The following is a 23,465-nucleotide window of genomic DNA, read 5'->3' as shown; positions in this document are numbered from 1 at the left end:
AACTTCATATGTAGCTTGTTGCCTTATTATGATATTTTCTGAATCAAAACCCCCACACCTAACTCTGATAAAAATGATGCCCTCCAAACTCACGCTCTGTTACTGAAAATGACTTACTCCTGGATGAAGCATCAGGCACGCTGTCATGGTCCAAAGTCATCTCAGCCTCCTCTTTGAAGACAAAACTCAAAATATTTAACACACCAAAATATGACAAAGATGTGTAACAGTGTCTTCTGAGAACTGCGCTGAACTGCTTCTTCTTCTTCTCTGTTTCTGATTACCCCAGAGATAACACATTTATCACCTCTGCCCTTCAGCAACCTTACTATCTCTTACACTTGCACACTCAAGACGATTTCCTCCATAGATTAATATAAAATAAAAACATCATGTTCAGTGATCGAAGCAGTGAAACCAGCAGTAAATGAATGTGTGTGTTTGTCGAGGCTTATCTGTTTGTGTCTGTGTTAATGAGCCACTTTATGAGCAGCTTGTTTATAATCAGTGTTTCAGTTGTTGTCTTAGAGTTTGGTGGCCAAGTTTTAAGACCACAGTCTTTTCATAGATCCAAAGCCGTTCATTATTTTAGCTTTTTTAATCATCATAGAACTTTATTTCTCTTCATGTCTGCCTTCATGACTGTTGGTGCCCTGATAGCTGAAACCCTCCATGGCAGAAGGCTTTCTTTAATAAAGAAAACAATCAAAAGTAACACATAGGTGTAGCAAGGTTAATCTTCAACATTAGTTCAGAATCAAAATGTTACTTTTTAACATTAATGCAGATTTATTAGAGAGTGAGTTGAAAAAATAATTTGTGAACTACGTGACATCCAGTTATAATGTAATTTGAAGTTATTCTACTGTGCTGTTTTTATTTAAAAGGGGGGTATAAAATAAGCTGAAAGGATGACCCTGACCATGATCATACAAAGGCTCATATGATTTAACTGTACAGTTTTCAGCAAATATAAAGGTTAAGTCACTTCAAATTACATTATAACTCATTCATAAATTCATCATATTAGAATGTCAATTTAAATAAAAATGAGGCCATTTGTTGTAAAGTTCTGATGTGGGTTGCTCAACAGGTTATGTTGTGCCTGCAATCTGCTGGAGCCACCCTCGCAGTCTGGGGGTCACAGCCCCAAGTGCTCCGATTTGCTGTTGCTCAGGATTGCTACATCTATCACCACTGCCTTCTTCTGTTGTTTGTCGATCAACAGAGACTTCCATCAGTTTGTCAGTCTGGATCTGGAAGTCCCACAGGATCTTAGCTCGGTCATTTTCAACCACCTTAGGAGGTGTCTTCCATTCTGACCTTGGGACTTCCAGCCCATACTCAGTGCAGAATATGTACCTGTACACTATGCCAGTCACTTGGTTAAGGCGTTCCATGTACGCTGGTGTTATGTGCTCAACTGTCCAGGATGGTATATATTTAGATATATTTATTTATAGTTTTAAAACATTTTTACATGTGCTCCTTTTTAACTTTGGGCACCTGCCCCTCTGAGAGTGTCTGCACAAGCCTGTAATACGCAGTGCCACCAGCAGGGGGCGGTACGCACCCATCTAAGGGAACTTCCGGAAACAAAGCGTAACGTCCAATCACACAAGACTTCAATTTTAAATGAGAGACGATAGTTCCTTCTCCCTGTTACTGAAACCCACAACAAACACCAAAACTGACCCAACTCCTCAGGCCAGGGTTGAGGTTGTGGGTTGTACGAGACATTTTTCCAGCCTGTCGGTACATTTTGAGCTCCAACCGCCTCTCGTCGACAGCTGTTTGATGGGCACCCAGGAGGGAGAGAGAGGTAAGGCAGCCCAGACTCTGAGCTCCAGTCCGGAGAAAGCTAGCGACACGTAACGCTAACTCAAAGCTAACGTTAGCTGCCAGGTTATCCTTGCTTTCCTGGGGTCACTGAGCCTGTCATTGTATGAACATGTATATATTTTAGAGATATATTTTTATTTTAGGATTAGGGCTCTCAGTTTAACGTTTTCTGACAATGTTACCCTTAGCAAACAGACCGAAGTAGCAACGTTAGCTAGCTACTTTTGAGTTAACTCAACCGGTACAGTTGCGGTGAAACACGTCAGAGGTGACTTAAGGGGGCAGGTAACTTTGGACAGTAGTTTGCTTGTTGTTTTGTCAACCCAAAGTCATGGCCGGTGATATTATATTATGTAAACGTAATGTGACGCTCTGTCATCTAAACCGTCAGTCTGTAATAACGGTAGCTAGTGTGTGTGTATGAGACTGAGATGACTCCCCGCTCTCACACTTAAGTTTGCCGCGGATGGACATTCACGATTGAATTAACATGATCACCCCCAGAGGAAGAACCTGGTTTGTGAATATATAACCAGTGGATGTCACTGTGATGGGCTCACTAGGAGTAAAACCATTCTTCATACGTGGTACACTGATGTCTCCTTTATTGAGCACTCTGTTTAACTCTTTCACCATATGCTAAACTCAAACTTCTGCTTAAAGACTTTACTTTGGACATGACCAAGACCATTGGCTTTTTTTCTACAGATTGGGTAGATGTGGCAAATGATCTACTCAGCAAGTGTCACATAAGCCTAAGGCTGAGGAAACTGACAGACTGTGATGCAAATGTTTTCATTGCGCTGTATGAAAACATCCTGGGGGAGAAAGTTCCAGGTAAGAACAAGCAGCAGATCTACCACATGTCGACACAATAGGTTGATCAATAGATTGGTCAATCAGAAGAATAACAGGCAACTGTTTTGATGAGCAAATCGTTGCCTTGGTTATTTTTCAGGCAATATTGCCAGCTATTCTGTTTTCAGCTTCTCACTTGTGACTCTTTGCTTTTTTCTTAGATTTATGCGATAATAACCTGAATATCTGAAGACTGTGAAGTATTTGTTACTGACAACACAAGCAGTTTCACTGAATACAGTTTTATGTTTAATCATCTGACATCAATAGACCAAGCGATTAATTGATTCATATAGCAAATGATCAACAGAGTAAGTAATGATGAAAAATAACCATTATTTGGTCACCTAACAACATCATTTAAATTCCAAGCATAAGGACAAAACATTGAAGGTTAACAAGCTGTGAGGTTTGAGTTTAGAACATGATCTCCCGAGTGTGCTTAGTATGTCAGGAATGTTTCCTAAGACCATTAAACATGCCATCATGAGACTGTTAATGTCGCTGAGCCCTTTCCTGCATTGTTAGGTAAAGGAAAGAGCTAAAGTGAAGGGCCGAAGTGTTCAAGGAAATGTGTGAATGCATATTGTTGTGTTCATTTCACTGTTTGTATTGTGCTGAATTCACGTGTGTGTGTGTGTGTGTGTGTGTGTGTGTGTGTGTGTGTGTGTGTGTGTGTGTGTGTTTAGATTACATTGCAGCACCATGCAGTCAAGAAGATGACGTCCATAATGTTCAGTCTGTGATTGATTCACTGTCCCTGGATTACCTTCAGATCAGTCTCTCACACATTACAGGTATGATAAACATTTCCACTCTTCACAGCAAAATCAATTAAGTCCTGTGCATGTATACTTTGATGTGTATGCTTTGTAGAATTTATTTCCTGAAGGGGGTATGCAGAAAACACAAGCATAATTACAGTGCCTCTTTTTCTTTAGCAATAACAGTGATGAGTAATTTTGAGTGCAATGCTGAGGGTGGCTGTGTGTTCACAGGAGAAAATGTTGTCAGAGGGGACAAAGAGTCCACTAAGAACCTCCTGGAAATCTTCGATGGCCTCCTGGAGTATCTCAAGGAGGAGATAAGCGAGGAGTCACAGAATGGAGGTAGGCAGATTCATTTGTCACTTTCTTTAACTTGACAGATAATATGCATTTTTATCTTTAACAAAGTTGTTTATGTACTGTATTTTTACAAACAGACAGCCTGTGGTTCATGTTGATTGGTAACTTGTAATTTTTAATCACATGTTTTAAGGCTTGATAATGTATCAAAACTTTCCAAAATGATTTTCAGGAAGATTTCTCTTTCAGTAACTCAAAAAGTCAGTGCCATGGTAATGTTAATTAAAGAATATTAACACCGGTGCACACCAAAATAGTTGCTTAACGGTATTTGATATTACCAGATATACAAAAAATTAGATTATCCGAACTGGTGTCAACATTAAACATATTAAAAACCGTCCTCATCATTAATGGATTTGCAGAGCAGCGACCTGAGGGCCATTTTCATGAAAGCTGGTGTTCTCAGTTTGCCTGAAACTGCTACTTCTCCTTTTTTACTGACAGAGTCTCTGTTGAGGTGAGATTGCCTGTCTGTCCTTCAGCATGAACTAGACATTATGTGTCCTAAACCCAGTTTAAGACCAGCTTCTGGTGCAGGACTTCATAGAGAACAGTCAGCCCTCTTCATGTGGCAGAGCTGAACATGCCTTTGTGTGAGTGGGCCGTCCCTAACACTGCTGCCAAACAGCAATTAGTAGTTAATGACCACCGTGCCTGCACTTCCAAATGATGTGAAAAGAACTAATTCAAACGTCCTGGATGTGCAATACTGTAATTGGTATTGAGTACAATAGAAGCTAACAGTGGTCTGTCAGTGGTTGTTTGCGGCTGAAATGTTTATTAATCTGAACAGTGGTGATGCTAATAGGGTGTTGTCCATCTTCAGTGTCTAACAATGACAAACTGGGCTTCTGCTTGTAGTGCTTAGTTTACATACTAGTTGCTGTATTCAGCTTTTGAATTACAAACTCCAAGATGGCCTCTGTTGTTTGTCACACTTTTTTTTGGCTGAATCTTTTAGGTTTGTCTTTAGGGTTTTTGAACAGTGACTTTACAGAGCAGTTCACCACTGACATTTGTCAGTCAGATTTTTGAATTAAAGGTCAATGTGTTTGTTCCTCTCTGAAATTCCACAGAGGTCATTATATGTTGAAATCATTTCCTTGCCGTTGGTTGTGGTTTTTACAGTTTGTTATTGGTCATCTTCTTTTTCAGAGGAACTGAATGACAGTCTCAATGAGGACCTCCCTGGTGCAGCCAAGGAGCCGACAAGCTGCAATGACACAGAGCATAAGAAGACTGAACTGGATGGAGCATCTGAGTCTTCCAGTGGAGAGTAAGAGCTTCTCCTAGATGCACTGCACACACTTCACAAACACTAAGCAACACATGTTGCACACAATATGAGTTGCATTGGAGGTACAATATGGAGGGTTTTTTTAGGTTTTTATCATGGTGATATTTTTACTCAGTGGGCTCCAGTTGGCAAAGTCAGTGTGACATCTATGATTTTGAAACAAGGTAGGTTATCATTGTAAGGAAAAGAAAAGGGAGTGCATCAGAGTCTTAGAAACTTGTGTTTAAGTAGGTTAATACTAATAACCATCTACATTTATATACATACAGTACATCTTTATGTGAACATATTCATACTAACATGTTTTTTTTTATTATGTTCAAAAAGAATATTCATATGGAAATTTGGCTTTTCTTTAATAATTGACAGTAGAAATTAAAATGGGGAGAGAGAGAGAGGATCATAAGTCATAGAAGTATTTGTCTGACTCAAACTTGGGACCTCACAGTTACACACTGCTTGCTCTTTTATGAAGAAAGGGCAATGCATGGTAAAAATTAATAAAAATTCTCCAAAATAGCAAAAGAATAATAACTCTTCTGTTTGTTTTGAGCACTCCCATAAACCAGGACATTGCTGACAGTCAGGTTTGTCCCACATGACTGCGACCATGCCATCATTACACGCCCCATGGCCCAGGGGATAAGGGAGTAACAACAAAATCAAGCTGGGATGAAAAATATTCCAAAAGGAATTTTTTTTTTAGGGTGGAAAAATGCAATGTTTACAACACACAATACCACGGCATGTAACAGTCATTCAGCTTTGGAGCAGATCCGGGCTGTACTTCCTGTTGACACAACAGCCTGTTAAGCTAACTTTGCAGTGCTAGTGTAAATATTAAGAGGTTGGTGGGTCTATGTCAAACATACTGACTCAAACAGGGATGTTTGTGCAGCTCAGTGTAATTACCAGTTTAATTTTTTTACTTTTCGGGGGGGTGCAAGTTGTGGCACTGCTGGTGTATTTATTCATACATTTATTTCATTCATGATGTGGAGACACTTGAAGCTATTGAAATATAAAACGTATGCACTGTTGTAATGAAAGTAACAGAAGAATCACTGATACAGTCTGTGTCTTATTAGAGGTAAGCAGCTGGTAAATACTCAGTGAATCAATGCTCCTGCTGTGAAGATTTTAACTTTATACTGTGTCTGTGTACAAGCATACACTGCATGGCTTCTAACAGCAACACTACCATGACTGACCCAATCTTAGACAAGGCTTAGATAAAGTAAAGTCACATTTTAACACACAAGACTAATGGTTTTTATGTATTTGGTGCTGTTTACTCATCGGCTTAAAAAATCTGCCAACTCCACTGTTTGAATCAGTTGTGGTTTGATGAATTCAGACCAAGTATATTAAAGTAAATGTATATCATTTTAATGTAAAGTACTCTTGTGAATTTGTTGTAAATATTTTCATGTCTTATTGTTCAGGTCCGCTGTCCATTCCAGTAAACATTCCCTCCATACCTGGAATACTGAGGAGATGGGATCAACTAATGAGCTCATCGGGCTGGGAGTCTCGGCACGCACATTCAACCCCAAACAAGAAGGTAAGACAGGCAAACACAGCTCATCTGTGCCCAGTGACTCTAACTGCGTATTGGCAAAATGCCTTGTTGTCTTTATGTATACATGTTTTTTGTTTTTGTTTTTTTCCAGATGGTTTGTGACCAGAATGTGACATTAAAATTTGTCAGGAGTTCATGTTCCCTTAACGGAGGATTTTTTTGAAAATGTTGGTGCATACGTTGTATTATGCTCTGATTAAAGTTGTTGGTTTAGTTGTCACAATATACAGTAGTTACCTAACCGGTCGTGTGGCTTTGCTGTAAACCACAAAGATATTCGCATACAATGAAGTATCAACAATCAGTGTTTGGTAGACAATGCATAACATTGTCCACTTAAAGCAGATGAATAGCAAGCATGTTGCTTTCAGGTATCATTTATATTTTGATTTGTTAATATTGTTAAATTAAAGGCTTTCAATTTGTCATTTGGGCCGCAACAAAGAATGATTTTCTGTATCAAATAATCTGTCCATCTTGTTTTGCCAATAAAATGTGAAATAATGAAACATTCCCTGTGTAATTTCCCACAGCCCAAGATTACATCTTCCAAAATGATGTTTTATCTGACCAAGAGCCCAAAAATCCAAAGCTATTTAGTTTATTATCATGTGAGACAAAGAAAATCATCCAATCCTCACGTTTAAAAAGCCTAAACCCAGCAAATATTTGGCTTTTTTTGCTTAAAAACGTACTCAAACAACTACTTGATTGTCAAAATGGTTGCCCATTAATTTTTTGTTTATTGACCAATAGATTAATCAACTAATTGTTGCAGGTCTAGCAGTAATCCTTTGGCTGCCAAGACACCCTATTATCAAATATTTTTAACTTGTAACTGTGACATTCTTTCAATAAATCTCATGTGTAATCTCGAAGGACTGGCTGTCCCTCCCCAAACTTCAGAGGCAGTCACCACCTCTGGTCCTCTGGATGCTCAGGATGCTCCACTGACTGAACCGCTGCCCTCAGCCATCGCCCTGCAGCCACCCAACCAGAGCGACACCCCCCACCGACCTGACACAGAGCCACATTCACCCAGCCACTCCCAAACAGCTGCTGGCCTCAGCCAGGGGAATGCAGGAGAGGAAGCCGCTCCTGTCACCACAGAGGTAGCTTTACAGTGCAGTATGATGAGGTTCAATTGCGACTGTTTTAGAGTCACCTTACTTCTTATTTGCATGCAGTGAAAAGACATGCAAACTTTGTTATCTCTCCAAAGTTATAGAGGCAATACAAGACCGCCTCTCTCTCACACACAAACACTTTCACTTACACTTCCTATTTTAGTGATTGCAGTGCTCTGTAGGAGCAATAAGAGTATGCTGACTCAATGAAAATGAGAGAGAAGGACTTCGTACTTAGCAATAAGCTCATGTGTTTTGCTCTTCAGACTTCCAAACTTTTCACAGTAACAGTACCGTACTGACAATCACTTACATAACCTCTAACGGACAATTTAAAGTGAAAGTCTTTTAAATGTCTACAGTCCATTTGCTTGAAAGACACATATGGGTTTGTTTTATGGGTCAGCTCCTGTTCTGGCCTACAGCCACGACCAGCCGCACCCTCACTGTGTATGAGTAAGCCTACGCCTAAGCTTTTTTTAAATGTTTTTTTTAGATTGTTTAATGTACCTAAACCAAACCCTGATCTTTGTATATCTAAAGAAAGGTTTGCTACCAAGGGAAGGCAACACCCTGTTAAAAATGATGCATTGTTTTTTAAAATATTTTTTGTTGAAAACACAACAAATGTGTATTGAATCCAAGAAAATTTGTCATTTTAAAGACAACTGTCCTTTTCTAGCAGACACAGACATACACATATTTAGCACTTTTTTAAGTAAATAACTTTAACCGTTAAGTGGCGTCTGATTGACACCTCAGCATGCATACTTAATGGCAGGTTCTCCTCTTGTGACAAGCACAAGAGCCCGGTGTTGTGTGGCTGCTTGCACACACAAACAGCTTAACCTATGGCCTGATTCTGTAACTGAGTACACAACAACAGCCACCAGATTTTCCTCTTCTCTCTTTGGAGTGACTTAACCCATCACAAGTGACAATATGTTCTGAAAGCCTCGTGTCTTTCTCACACAGAGCTCTAAACCTGTACCTGAGACAGTAGTTACCAATGGACTACAGTCCCCTCCTCTTATCCAGTCTCCTGGTAAGTAAAACAAAATTTTACCTTCGTTCTTACTCAGACCAAAATATCAAGTGGTTTAACTGTTTGATTTCTTGGACTCTGCATCACAGATCATGGGATTAAATAAGCCTGGTAGCACGTGATTGAGTTGATAGTTATGGCTGAATGAATTATGACTGTTAAACTATGATGCCAGTGTGATGGCTAATATGTAAAAATCCCCCCATCAGATTGAAGTGTAACTCAGGTCTTGACGTCATGTTTTGCTCTTTTTCCAGCTGCAAGTGAGAAATCTTTGTCAAGTCAGCAAAGAGCCGGGACAGAAGTGGAGGGGGAGACAATAGAGGTGAGAGAGCAACAAACCCTCACTTGCATCAGTTTAACCACGCAGACACGTTTGGTACTTATTGTTTAAGTATTATGTCATCTCCAGCAACCCTTATAAACAACCCCGCTGAGGGTCAGGTTTGGATCTGTGTGTGTTCACACTGGCTGCTCTGTTAAAAAGGGAGGACACAGGATGATAAACTGACATGCATTGACATACAGTATTAGTTATGTCCCATGTTAACTTGGAAAATAAACTTGAATTTCTTGCCAGTGGCTCATTTACAGTCTCTCTAAAGTGACTGATGAGCAGATTTTCTGTGCATAACTTATAATGTAATAAATGTTGGGGACATCTAGGCAGAAAGCTTTTAAACTTCTTCCTGAAAAAAAGTACAGAAGGACCTGAAATTATTTTTGATACACCAATACTGCATATTTTTGTTGCTTTATTTATTTATTTTCTTTTATGTGTTACTTTACGTTAACCGCGTTAACTCGATTCTCTTTTTGTCTAATTTCAGCCGACTAATGGGGGCCCTAGGCGGGTTTTATTTCGCACAAAGCCAGATGTGCTCTTCCTCAACCTGCAGGATGAGATGGCGGTCACAACCCCTTCTCCACCAGACACTGAGGAGGAAGAGTTCAATGAGGAGGATCTGAGTTATCCACAAAGACAACCAGACAGAAGGGTAGTCCACAGAGACAGGAGAGGCATCAGGTAAGACAGGTGGAGTTCAAGGTTTATGTATTGTCATTGTAGAATACAGGGTTGCACAACGACATGCCCTTTATGCTACACAAGAAAACGATTCCATGGGCAGTGATCGTCTCAAGGTCCCAATCCATGCGCTTCCATATCCGATGCTGCATGTACAAGTTTATTTGTCATAGGCCAAATGTGAATGGCCAGAGAACAGTAGGAAGCTACAGAATAAGGAATAAAATGTCCTCACTGACATTATGCGGAGACAATGTGGTAATGTGGTATTTGTCTCCCTGAGCAGTAGCAGGTTGGAGGAGGAAGATTTAGAGGAGCCTCTGTCGTATCGCAGACAGAGGAACAAGAAAGCAGAAGAGGAGCTGCATCACTTATCTGAGAATCTCTCCCATCGACTCGAGGAACTTGATCAGGTGTGTGTATTTTACATAAGGTCCCAGCATACTGCCATGATTGTTTTGTATCCAGGCAAATGTCATTATGATCTTTTCTGCATGTGCGTGTGTGTGTGTGTGTGTTTGCTTTGTTGCCTCCTCTTTATTTTATAAATGTAAGTCCATGTGGTTATGGTCAATTGATTTTACAGCCATCAGAAAATGTAGTGAGTGCACTTATGACATGTTTTCTTTTACACTTGCAACATTGTGTAATTTCTGTAGATGCTCAAACGAGTTCTGGGTGAAAGTGGAGAGTCCAGTGATGTCAGAGAAGAGGACAAGCAGTCCCACCACAGTGACAGCATCATGGAGTGTCGCAGGACTCCGAGACAACACACGAGTAAATTAGCATTTTGCCTTATTTAACATACCAATACAACATTAATCTAATCTAATCTAAACTAAACATGAATGTGTTGAATTGTGACATTTATTAGTTTCAGGAACACCCGACGTTGAATCCCCCCACCGGACACGCTCCTTGTCCCCCTCCCCTCCACGCGTCCGTCACTCCATGCAGGGACAGTTGGAAGGTGCCACGGCCTTGAGTCTGGATGATGGGAGACAAACCAACCTTGCCGTTTCGGATTCTTCGAGGCGAGGAGAGCTACACCACAGACAGTCTCACAGAAAACATCGAAAGGTATTACCATAGTATTTTTAGTGCTTTCCTTTTAAATGCAGTCTGAATATACTGATATAAGAGATCAGTTGTCATGAATTTGTTTTTAGTGTTTTTCTTGTATTTTAAATAAATTAACAGCATTTTACTTGAATATGATTTCAGGACTGGCTTTAGTTTGCAGACTGCTCAGTAGATTTTAATGTTACATTGATACTTGACTGGGAGGATTGTAGCAATAGTTCCGGGTAGTTTAGGGAATCAAGTCGAAGTTAGTCAGTCTAAAAACTGTAAATTTGAACATTTTAAAAAATTAAAAACATCTACAACATCTTTGATTTAAAGCTGAAGTAATTAATTTCTAATTGTCTGATTTTGTATCCTGATTTGAGACATAATTATCCCAACCAATATCATGTTTGCTCACCAAATTGCCTTTTTTTTTTTAACCTGGATTGAACAGGGGCTTGCAAATTTTAAACAGGAGCAAGGAGATTCATCAAGACTTTGTGTATTTGCCTGCTTTTTTCAGTCATTTCTGCTATTTCATTACTCAGATATTTAAAATCTATGCTTAAAAAAATATCTTCAGATATACTGCTGCTTTTGATCTGTTCATCATGTCATATACGTTTTAAAATTAAAATGCATCCCTCTCTTCCCCTCTCTCTCTTATTCAGTATCTGGAAAATAAGGCTTATGAAGAGGAGTTGAAAAGATATGAAGACAAAAAACGGGCAGATGTAGACAAGGCACGCCTCAAAGCTCAGGAAGCCGTAAGTCTGATGTAGTATGATGTCTAGTGTAGTAGGAGTACGATAAAGATCCCACTCACAGTCCTCCCCCTCCTGTCTCTACATCACATCACTATTTTAGTCATTAAAGTTGAACTTATTGTTTCTCATATTGATTTAATATTCACCACGATTTTAAAAAAAGTCGTTAAACAGTATATTAGTCGAGGAAATTATTTTGTTGGTTACATTTCTGTACTGCAGCTGCTGCTTAAAAGAACAGTTCAGTTGTGCTGTTTGCGTCTACTAGTTCTGTGCTTGCCCATGGTTGTTTTATTCACTTCCCTTAAATTAGTGACTTTAACACTTTAAGAGAAAGAACACACTGACCAATTGATCAGATTTTACTCTAAATAAGTTGTTATACAGGCAGAAATTAAGAAATTCATGATTATCAAGCAGTTAACTTCACAATGAGTTACATCACTCTATTATAAAACAACACCTCCACATAAAACAAGTGAAACACAATCTTATTATATCTGCTTGTGCAGTCTACGATGCACTAATACAGTCAATGAAAGCACATTTGTTCAGACAGAATGCAAGGTTTTAATGTATTTATAGAAAATGCAGTACGTCATAACATGGTAAAGACTTTAGGATGCATTCCAACAAAAATAACACTTCCTGAATCAACTTAAACTGCAATAATATAAAGAGAACCTCATTTGTTGATATGTTCCAGTGGAAACTGAAGATCTTTTTTCTTTCAATTTAACTTTTAATCTGTAAACACCAATTTACCTCCAAAAACTGGCATAAACATTGTATAAAATGGCAAAGGGGAGACGACTACTGCTTTACAGACAACTATTAAATGGACATTGACTTTAACAAAAAAAAAAAGCAGCAGTCAACTTAGAGGAAGATGTGGAAAATGCAAATTACTTACATTATTGAGTGCTTGTGAGTGTTGGCCATTTGTCCCACTTTACTAACAGTTCAGTGTGTCTGTGTGTGCAGGAGCGCCAGTACAGAGAAGCAATACTGAGGGATGTTTCTGACGCTCCCAGACTGTCCCCAGCTGGAACGAAGGCCCAGCATAGGTCACAAAGGACCACACAAACCACACCAGGACGGAGATGGCAGGAGGCCCCTAGAAAAGCTCCATCAAGTAGGTTAAGTCTTTTATATTTTCCACATGGACCTTTCTTTTGTATTTCTAGATAATATAATTATGATTAGTATTCAAATGTTCTTTTTCCACAACACAATGGCATCTTAGCATATTTCTGGTGTAGTATTTCTTTCTACGAGCGAGCTTACTACTACTCTGCTCTAAACGTGTCCCTTATTAGCAATATAAACATTATTACTTTGGACTGAAGCTTCATATCCACAGACAACTTTACAGAATTGTATGTCATCATCATTAAGCATCTACAACTGCATGACAGTGATCCACCATAAGGCACATCTGAAACTGTGATCATGCCCAATTTCAGACTCATGTAAGTCAGTCATGTTCAAGACAGAGTTGACACGGGACTCCTTTGGTCTTTACTGGGTCCTGAGACTCTGAGACTGAGGAAGCGCTTGTCTTAACAAGCTTTGATGATGCAGCTTTGGCATTTCCAGACGCCTTGTCCTTTGGCTGCTGTTTCCTCTTGGGTGTTACTTGTGCCTTATGAATGTTTAGATCTCTAGCTTCTGGCTGGCTGGCCCACTTGCGTTGATAATTGCAAAAGTAACAGCTCTGGTAGACTATGAAGTAAGGGCCACGAGTGAATTTGGTACAGCGGCACCTTCTGTCGCACATTGGGCAGTCCTTTATCAGCTGCAGGATGGCCTCCTCATCAACAATGTGCTGCAGAGCTGGTCTGTTACAGGGCAGAAAGGAAGCCAAGAAATGATAATGACACATGGGTTGTAGAGGCAGAAATGTATAACATACAAGAGTGACTATAGATGGACCGACTACATTAACATACACAGTTATGTTCTACTATTATTCCTGATGGATGCACTGCACACAAACCATTTAGCCATCAGTTTGCAAGGCTGGGGTGTAAATGCATGCCCAAAAGAAAATCCCACATTTCTGGTCGGAGGAAGAAACACACCTACTTTTAAACAGTATGAAAGTCTTGGATATCAGCAGGTTTTTGGATATGTGCAAATATCGCAACACAAACCCTTACAAGAAGGTGGTCGAAGGAATGAAAGAGGGAGGCTGTGTTTGCATGGTCAAACACGTCTGCCGCTGGTAGAAAAGTTTGAAAAAATCCTATTTTGAAGCAAAGAAGCAAAATGGTGCAAGTGGCCCTAGCTGTTCCACTTTTTCATATTTTGATGCGATTAACACCATGTTAGGGGCACGTCAATCAGAATATGCAGGGCTGCATCTAAACTGGAATATTAGTGAAATACCTATTTTCATTGGCTGTGTAAACAGCTCAGTAGGAATGTTTTTTTGTTTTTTTTTAAGCTGCATCACTGTAACTGAATGGGCTATATTGAAGCTCTACTACAGAACTATACTGAATCACAGAGCTGCCTTTATTTAAACTACATGGTTTACTTAGCACAGTAGGGGTAGATGATCAAAGTTATTTGCTGACTTACTTCTCCCTGGTTGCAGAGCCTGTCGCCTCTGGTGTGTTTTCTTGAATGTCTGTGAATCAATATCAGTATGGTCAGTCAAAACTGTGTCAAGTTTAAGTAGTGAGTTATCTTTACAACCACACAGAAAACAAAATTTATGATAAAGTGGACTCAAATGGACAACTTTCATTACATCAGCAGCCAACGATGGCCAGACAAACTGTCTTCACCAGAATAAGGAACATCAGAAACTTCAATACAAGACATTGTGTGATTGATCAACTGTTTGCACATGAATACATCTGTCTCTTCCATATATCTAAAGACCAGTCAACAAAATGCGTTGTACTGATCGTCTGTGTTGCATCAACAAGGCCGTCCCATGCACACCACAGCAACCAGCACCAACAGTGTTATCTGTTAATCCCACATGCACCTGTAAACCACAATAGATAGTGAGGATCACTGACTGACTCACCTGCTGCCCCGGTGTCATGCAGCTGTAAGAGGACAGAACACAGACAAACATCAGACACCTGGTTGATGACAATGACTTGAAGTAATACACTACTACACACAGAGTTAACACCCCCTCCATGTCCCTCAGGGCCACCATTATAGATCCAGTGTGCATGTTTCAATCTAAAAGCACACTCCACCGCTAAATAAAAAATACACATTTTTCATCTTACCTATAAATCTAGACTGCTGTGGTGTGAGTCGCCGACTGTTGGAATATAATGCTAGCTATCTAGCTACAAAAGGTAGCTTACCGGTGATGTGGTCATGTTAGCGCTTCCACCAGCGGTCTGGTCCGCGGTATGACTGTTGACAGGGATGGCAGTGGGCTTCGGATGGGTACTGCTTTTATAGTGGACCAAGTCATCGGGCGAAAAATGGTCGCTGCACACATATATACAACGACGCCGGAGGATATTCTTCGGAGTGTTTGGGTCTATATCTAGAGCACGGAGCCATAGCTTGTAGCGGCTCGGTTCATTTAACGGTAGCTTGTGGAAACTAACCGCAGACCAAGTTTTCTGTCGATTTCTGCAGTTGGGAAATGCACATTGTCGACCCATACTTGCTTGTCCATCCGCTACCAAACGAACAATTAATATTCTAACTAACAGTTTGATGCTGCTAGCACCACTGAGCTAACTGGCTACCGTTGCAGCTGAAGCGAGGAGGACGCCATTAATGTTTACATCCCGCACTATTACGAGCCCAGATGCACGCTTCCTCCTGCGCGGTGATACTGTTGGCAGGAGTAGTTCGGTAGAAAGAAAATAGTTCCGACATGAAACTGCTCACAACAAGGTCTGTGGATTATCTTGAGTAACCGAGTCATGATTTTTGGAGACAGACACTGCTGTTGAGTTTTTCCAAATGTACTTTTCTGGTCCTTTTAGCACCACAAGCCGAGTTACAGCTAGTTGCATTGTATTTGAGAGAAGGCAGACATCTTTACAGCGGATAGCTCCAACACTCAGCAGCACACACCGAAACAAGCTAGACGGAAACTATGTATTTTAGATTTTGGGGTGACACTGCTACAAACACGGATGGCATGGGTGCAAACAGACACAATTTAGCTGTGCACTCAATGTAACCAACGTTAGCTTTAGCGAGATTAGCTCAGTTGGGACCTCCTTCTCCCGGGACTCCTCCTCACCGTGGTCGCTGTCCCCCATAAAGAGGTCGGGTATAGCGGTTGACTTAAAGGGATAGTTCGACATTTTGGCAAATTCGCCTATTGCCGTAATCCCTATAGTCATATGGTTAGGTACATTACCTTTAATTATCAGTGCCTGTTCTGAGATCGGTGGGGCAGACATACAGTACTTGCTGGGCGGAGTGATTTCACTTTCTAGAAAATGTCAACAACAACTGAAAATGTATAAATTTTTGGGGGAAAAATCATGGTATAGCCGTTCTACTGGATTGCATTAGATTACACAGGTGTACCTAACAAAGTGGCCAGTGACTGTATGTTACATACATATGTTGATGGTGGGATGGGACGAGAGTACGCCTCAAAATAATCACCGGAACACGGGGAGAACATGCTAACTCCACACTCATAAATCACCACAACTCCTGGGGGAACAACAACATAAAATGTTCCCTAGCAGTCTGTTTATTCCCAACAATGAGTAGTAATGCCAGTCACTTCACTATATGCTCTGGGCAAGCACTTATCCATAACATAACCACAACAACTTTTGCATTTTAGCCTTATTTACCATGCTTGGGTTGTAGGCTAATGTTACTCAACATGGAGGTAACGTTACAGCAGAGAGATTGGTAAGCAAAATACACAACGATCACTTACCACATCTGCTCGTTTTGTGATGCCGACAGATGGTATGGCAGTGTCTCTCAAGAAATGCGTTTGAACCATTCCTGAGCTTCTGCGCTCCATCCTTTCACTGTAGTCCTCCGGTAAAAAATGTTTGGAGCAAACGAACATTTTCCGGACCATTTCCACAGGCGTGTTGGGGTCGATGTCCAGCACAAATAGCCATTGTTTCATCCTGTCCGTGTTATTGGTTGGTACCACGTGAAACTTCACTCTGCTCCATGTCTTCGGCTTGTTACCGCAATCTTTTACAATACATGTGTAAACCATGATTTACAAAAACACTGTAAACTTTTTGTCAAACTTTCTGGTGCTTCCAGCAGACGATACCGCAAATGCAAGGCTGCAAGCAATAACTACGGCACTGTCTCAGGTGCGCAGTGTGTCACTCCGCCCAGTGGTTTACTCAAGAAAGTAGTTCCGAGTATTTGCTTCATGTGTCGTAATGTTACTTAATTATACATTATTATTTCATAGCGTGGGGAATGCGCAAGCCATGTGTTGTCCACTAGAGCGTTTTGGAGTCATTTGATGGTGTATTTGTTTAGTGTTGAGGGAGAGAGGGGGCCGTACCGTTCACCTCCATTTTGTGCACTGAGCAGTAGGCAGCTCTGTCCCACCGATCTCAGAACAGCAGGCGCTGATAATTAAACGTAATGTACCTACTCATATGACTATAGGGATTACGGCAATAGGCGAATTTGCCAAAATGTCCAACTATCCAGCGACTTCATGAAGGTGCCATCAGCTCTGACCGCATGTCCCTGTTGTAGTCGTCTGGGGATGGTTTGGGGGCTGGGCGTCAGAACCTTGAGTGCAATGCACCCTGGGTGATGTAGGCACTGCCAGCACAGCCCATACAGCACGTACTAAGGAATTTATTGCTTCAATTGACTACATTTACCTCCAACACTGATCGATCATCCATAAAAATGACATGCTGACAGCTTTGGTGACATCCCTAGCTGCAGCTAAATTAATGTCAGTTGCCGCTATAAATATGCAAACAGAGTTTCTGATATTCCTCCCAAGAGAACATCTGGCACTAAAGTTATTGTTTTTGTTGTCACAACCAAATAAAAAAAGTTTGTGATGTCAGTGCATTTTAATCATACTGGTGTTTCCCTCTCTCTCACCAGTGAAGGTGAAGGAGAATGAGCTTCTCCCTGTGCTCCTGGAGGAGTGGCCTTACCTTCACATCTCCCCCCACACACTGGGTCGGATGTGGGAGCAGCAGATGCAGCAGGTGGACAGACTCCACGCCCTGTCATCCTCTGATAGCAGGCGTCGCAGCAAACTCTCCAGCCAGGTAGGACTGTGGCCATTAGATGTCTGTCAAGTGCATTGGATGACTGACTTTGTTAGCTCTACCCTTTTAAAAGCTGGAATGTACCAATTGGTGGATGGATTAATGGATGAATATGTAAACCTCTGCTCATCTGCCAGGTGGAGGAAGCTCAGAGGAAGCACGACCTGCTGGTGGAGATCATTCGCAAAGAGCAAGACCACAACAGGCGTCTGGTGAGCATCAACATATAAACACACATCCAGTAGGTCCCTTTACATCTAGTGACCTTCTTAACAACAAGTTACACGGGATGTATAGAATGCGATTACAGCTCAGAGCACAACATGCAGGCAGACTTAACCAGCCTGTTCTGGACACAGTAATTGTCACACCAAGCTGGACAGCTGCAAGCTAAAAATGTTTATCTTCCAGAGGGACTTCAAAGAGCGTATCCAGCAGCAGAAGTCGACCCAGAACAGACTGAGGGAACAGAGGCAGCAGATAGCACGTGCCAAGAAGTACCACAACGACTACCACGTCCAGCACCGTGCCCGCCTAATGAGGGCACGCACCAAGGAGGAGAGGGTGGGTAGTGAGAGCCATTCATAACTTTGCCTCCATTTCAAACCTGTTCAATTATTTTTTTGTAGACAAAATGTCAAAAGATTGAAGATGTCACAAATTGTAAAATTTTTCCACAGCTTATTGCAACAAATCAAAATTGCTTGCCAACCCGAAAAAAAAAAATCAATTATATAAAACAGAGAAAAGCAGCAAATCATCACATTTTAGAAGCTGAAATTAGCAGATGTTTGCCAATTTTGATGTTTCCCACAAACTACAAGGACTCAGTGAACTCAAGGTTGTTGCCAGTAATCCTTTGACATGCTGAAGTGGTATGTTTTTAGCTAGCAACAGGCATTTTGTAAGTGTTTCAGCCCATGGTTGCATATTATGGTGCGGATTGTTTTCCCCTCCAGTGGGTGTGACTTTCATAGTATGATGCACTCTGTCTCCATCTATTCTGAAACCCAAATTGATGAGGCAAGTTAGGTCCCTATCTTACAAAGTCTCTCCATCTTCTGCATTTGAGAGGAATCAGGAATAAAACCAGATGTTGATCATTATTACTAAGTTAAATGTTAAATTACAGACTGTGTGATCATCTGGCGTTAGTGTTTTGGGTGACGTGTGGTTGTGCGTGTCTGTAGATGTTTCGACAGCTGTTTGAGGAGGGTTTGGAGCTACAGAAAGTCCGGTTGAGAGAGCAGAAAGCCTACGCCAGGGAGCAGCGACTGGAACATCAGAGACGACATGAGGACCAGATCAAGTCCATGGAGAACTACTACAAAGACCAAGTAGGGCACAAACACACACACAGATTTATACATGAACCAGGAAGACACACATACAAATTTGTGTTGTTTTAAAATGGCCTTTACATTTACTCATAAATTCCAGGTCAGCTACAATGTGCTTTCTCTCTTTTAGTTTTCACTACTAGCTGAAAAACTTGCACAAGAGCGACAGGAGATCCAGGTTCGCAAAAAAGCTCAAGAAAAGGTAAAGCTTTTACTCATTATTGCTGTCACAAAAAATGTTAAAAATATAAACTTTATTAGAAATCTCTGGAAAGACCTTGCTGATCATGTGTGCATGCAACAAGTCTTTAATCAGTTAGTTAAAACTGCCACAAATCACCAACTTGAATACAGTTTCATGTTAGAAAGCGGCATGTTTTACTTAAGCTGGTTATTGATCTTCACATCGGTAAACCACTTTTTCTGGATATCTATCTGTTCAGGCACACTTCAAATTGGTGTTGGGTCTGTTCAAGTTTGTTTTATCTCTATTTTTGGATTAGGAAAGACAATCATGAAAACTTCTTTGGGTCAGATGTTAAAAGAAACACTTCACCCACAAAATGGCCATTTGTATTTCAGTCATGTCGTGTTGCCTGGAATTTTTGAAGAGAACTTTGTTTTTCTCACATGCCTCCACGGAAAATGGCTAACATACTGATTTGATTGGGGACCAAGTTAAACAACAGCATAACTATATCAAAATATCGGTTTACCAACTCTCACACAACTCGTGCAGTATGATCCAAGTCTCATTTGTCCAGTCATATGCTCAGTACTTCCCTAACTAGCATTTTTGCTTAAACCTTAGTATTTAAAACTGAACTGAAAGTGAAACGTATCTGTGCTCTCCTGAAGCCAGACTCCAATACTTAGGGTTTTTAGCCAAAATGCATGTGTTTGGGAAGTACTGATCATACAACTGGGCAAATGAAACTTGGATTATACTTAATGAGTTGTGTGAGAGTTTGCTAATTAATGTTTTGATATAGTTTTGCTGTTGTTAAACATGGTCCCCAATTAATCAATAGTTTCATCAGTTTCAGTGGAGGCATCAAGGTAGCAGGGCACGACTGACCGATATACAAATGGTCCTTTTTTGGTGAAGTATTCCTTTACCTTTTCAGACCACCTGACAGAGAACATGCACACAGCTCTTAAATCTAACCTTATGCCATTGTCACGACTCTCAATCAGACTTAAACATATCTGTTTTTCCCTCAAAACTTAAAAGCAGTTTCACCAATTTTAGTAAAAACCCTCACCCTGCGCGTTGTTTTGCAGGCTCTGCTGAAGATGAAGCGAGAGCTGCGTTCCAGGATGGAGCGTGAGATTGGTGAACTGCAGAAGATCATCATTCAGAATGATGAGGACGACCATTTCCAGGACCTGGAGGTCCAGCGGCTGCGCAATCGGGTCCAGATGGCTTCTTTCCAGTACAACACTAGCTATCTGCACTGAGCAGGGATGTGAGACACAGGGCTGTTTTAAGCTCCACTCAACCAAGGATGGATTTACATCAGAAGAACATGCTGCAGAAGGCTTTGTTTGTGCCATTCACAACTAAGGGTACGACATTCTGGCGGCTGAACAGTCTCCACGGCATCTTCCGTCAGATTTGCACAGAAGAGGAAATTCACATTGTAAGAACTGATGATTACTGATGAACTGAAAACACTCCGACAAAATGTAGCTTTAGCTAATTTAGCTAACTCTTCCTCTCACCTCAGCTGCTATACCTGAACTTAACGACACCTTGGACCAAGTCCCCTCTTCCGTGGGTTTTAGTACTTGATAACTAAGAATGTTTTAAAATGGCTCCCTCACTGTGCAGTCTTAACGTGCTGATATTGTAGCAAACGATTAGTAAAAAATGTTCTTCCTCTTGCCAAATAGGGACCACTGATGCAAAGTTAATAAGTATGAATGTCCCACACTGAATGATTTTTAACTTCCATTTTTCCCTGGTGTATGTGCGATGTCTTTCTTTTAATGATTTAACCATGCCAGTGGATTATTTATTTTTTAACTTTAATATTGTTTGATTTTTAATTAACCTGGTGTTGTCTTGTCTGATCACCAGGGGCGATGATAATCAGTCTTTCGTGACTCCTTCTCCTCAGCTCCATTGTGATTGTTTCTAATTCTCAGCCAGAACTAAACACATGGTAGTTTTAAACCAATACAAAGAGTTGCAATGTTAAAACAGTGTCTACTGATATTGTGCATTGTATCTAATGAACACATGAATGCCCCGTCATCATCATCCATTAAATGTGTGGGCTCCCTCATCTCCTCCAACTAGAATGGGTCACACTTTAAGGCTTGAGTTATTTGCATGAGGTGCAGGTCACTGTTTTACTATATTAATTGAGGTTTAAGGCTGATACTAAAACAGAAGTATCACAAAGATATAAAGTCACAGACCAGATCCTGTAGAAGGCATCTATAGCATGACAAAAAAGCAACGTGAAGGCTGAGATTTCAAATTGAAGGTGTGAAGATCAAATCAACTCTTAAATTGAGGAGGAAAAAATACCTGTGCTGTACTAAAGATGACATCCCACCCACGTACCTATGTATTTACACCTTAATAAGCATGATCAGAGCTCAATATGCAAATTAGATGGGTGGGGTCAACTTGTCCAAGGTCATAGAAGGAAACACCATTGATGGACATCCATTAGTTTAAATTCATTTCTTGTAAGAAAAGATTAACCAGCAAATACTATAACTTGTGGTATTTTGCAAGGCTTGCTTAAGGCCTAGTCCACATGGACACAGGTAGTTTTGAAAACGTCCATTGTGTTCTCAATTTTTTTTTGTCTATATAAGTACTGTTATAAAAAGTCTCTGTCCAAATGAAAACATAAAACAATTGAAGCGTTGTAAAGAGCATATCAAACCAACAGTGGTCAATATAACTGTAACCCCAAAGCCTCACAAAAGATGTTGATGTCCTCAACATAGTGGAAGAGTAACTGTACATTTATGTGTTAACATGTAAAACTTGTAAGCAAGGTTAGAGCCAGCTCTATTATGGTCACGCCCACCATAGCACGAAAGGTCACCTCATTTGTGACAAAGGAGATAATGGTGAACACACTTATGTCAAGCCAAAAACTCCTTTCTCCATGTCTACGTCAACACTAAAAACTGAGTTTCTGAACATCTTTAGCCAGGATGCTGAGTTTAAAGAGAGATTCTTTTTTTCAGTTGCCTTAAACACAGTTTTTGTGGGGCTAAAAGGCCAAAACACATAGAAAAAGCTACATCCGAATATACCCGTGTATGTGTGGACAAAGTCTAAGAAAGCGGGGAGAGTTTGGTGACCTTTCAACTTGCTGGGCAATTTCTTTTTTCAGAAAGTACTTATTACTGAGATCCATTTGCAGTGAGAACTGACCACCTCCAGATGTGATGTCATTCCAATCATAATGCATCCGGCATGCATTTACACTGTGCTTTAACATACATTACCCAGGTAGCATATCTAGATACAGGTGTGTTACGATGGCAGGTGTAAATGGGGTCTTGTGTTCAACATCTAACAATGAATATGATGAGTCATTAAAACAATTTTTAATATTGCTTGAAAATTTTTGACAACAAGCTGTGTTTGAACAGCTGCGTGTTGTGGAACTACATGTTGGCACACGAAAGGCAAAGGGAAAACATTAATGACATCTTGAAGTAAGAAATTTAAAAAACGGTCCATCTTTCCAGGGAACAGTCTCTCACACCGACAGCAGCAATTTATCTGCTCACTAGAACATTCTCTTCACTGTCAATCAAAATCAAGTATTCTCCCTTCCCGATCACTTGGCTGTAGATTTGGCAAGCTGAGATAACCACTTTCTTGCTTGCACTCAGTCGTCTTCGGATGTGTGTGATGGCATCAGAAAAAAAACGTATAGGGAAGTTGATGACAGCGTTGTGATATTCCAGAAAAAAAACATCCAAACTCCACCGGAGGCAGCTCTGTGACCAAAAGTCCAGCTGCTCAGTCCACTGTCACTGGTTGGGGAAATAAACTAGAACAAATTTCCTGCTCCCACATCTTCTCAGTCTAACCACTGTCTGCGTGGAGCGTCACTTCAGACCTGACACTATCTCAGCTAGTACTGCTGCATGGCTGAGCTGGTC

General features: G+C 40.6%; 2 protein-coding genes across 6 annotated transcripts; one reads left to right on the top strand and one right to left on the bottom strand.

The window, feature by feature from the left end:
* Positions 1-1,621: 1,621 nt before the first annotated feature.
* Positions 1,622-21,626, top strand: LOC126389722 (centrosomal protein of 95 kDa-like). 4 transcript variants are annotated; one of them, XM_050043547.1, is made up of 21 exons: positions 1,622-1,822; positions 2,551-2,679; positions 3,390-3,497; positions 3,699-3,809; positions 4,986-5,106; positions 6,573-6,691; positions 7,616-7,821; positions 8,812-8,881; positions 9,139-9,206; positions 9,712-9,908; positions 10,195-10,321; positions 10,568-10,685; positions 10,783-10,988; positions 11,648-11,743; positions 12,728-12,878; positions 17,810-17,979; positions 18,117-18,191; positions 18,391-18,543; positions 19,170-19,316; positions 19,450-19,521; positions 20,604-21,626. In XM_050043547.1, the coding sequence occupies exons 1-21, from the start codon at positions 1,636-1,638 to the stop codon at positions 20,778-20,780; spliced, it is 2,808 nt and encodes a 935-aa protein (XP_049899504.1). In that variant the 5' UTR covers positions 1,622-1,635; the 3' UTR covers positions 20,781-21,626. The 4 variants fall into 4 exon arrangements, with proteins under 4 accessions (XP_049899504.1, XP_049899503.1, XP_049899502.1 ...); XM_050043546.1 differs by having other exon boundaries at positions 7,589-7,821; positions 10,789-10,988; XM_050043545.1 differs by having other exon boundaries at positions 7,589-7,821.
* On the bottom strand, positions 12,932-17,463 carry LOC126389733 (uncharacterized). Of its 2 annotated transcripts, none has more exons than XM_050043563.1 (4): positions 16,644-17,463; positions 14,787-14,808; positions 14,330-14,378; positions 12,932-13,584 (listed from the first exon to the last, which is right to left on the bottom strand). In XM_050043563.1, the coding sequence occupies exons 1-4, from the start codon at positions 16,938-16,940 to the stop codon at positions 13,221-13,223; spliced, it is 732 nt and encodes a 243-aa protein (XP_049899520.1). In that variant the 5' UTR covers positions 16,941-17,463; the 3' UTR covers positions 12,932-13,220. The 2 variants fall into 2 exon arrangements, with proteins under 2 accessions (XP_049899520.1, XP_049899519.1); XM_050043562.1 differs by lacking the exon at positions 16,644-17,463 and adding an exon at positions 15,082-16,619.
* Positions 21,627-23,465: the final 1,839 nt, after the last annotated feature.

The sequence above is a fragment of the Epinephelus moara genome, chromosome 5, assembly GCF_006386435.1.
Source record: "Epinephelus moara isolate mb chromosome 5, YSFRI_EMoa_1.0, whole genome shotgun sequence".
NCBI classification, from domain to species: domain Eukaryota; kingdom Metazoa; phylum Chordata; class Actinopteri; order Perciformes; family Serranidae; genus Epinephelus; species Epinephelus moara.
The sequence above is the reverse complement of the archived record's forward strand: the minus strand, read 5'-3'. Positions and strand labels throughout refer to the sequence as shown.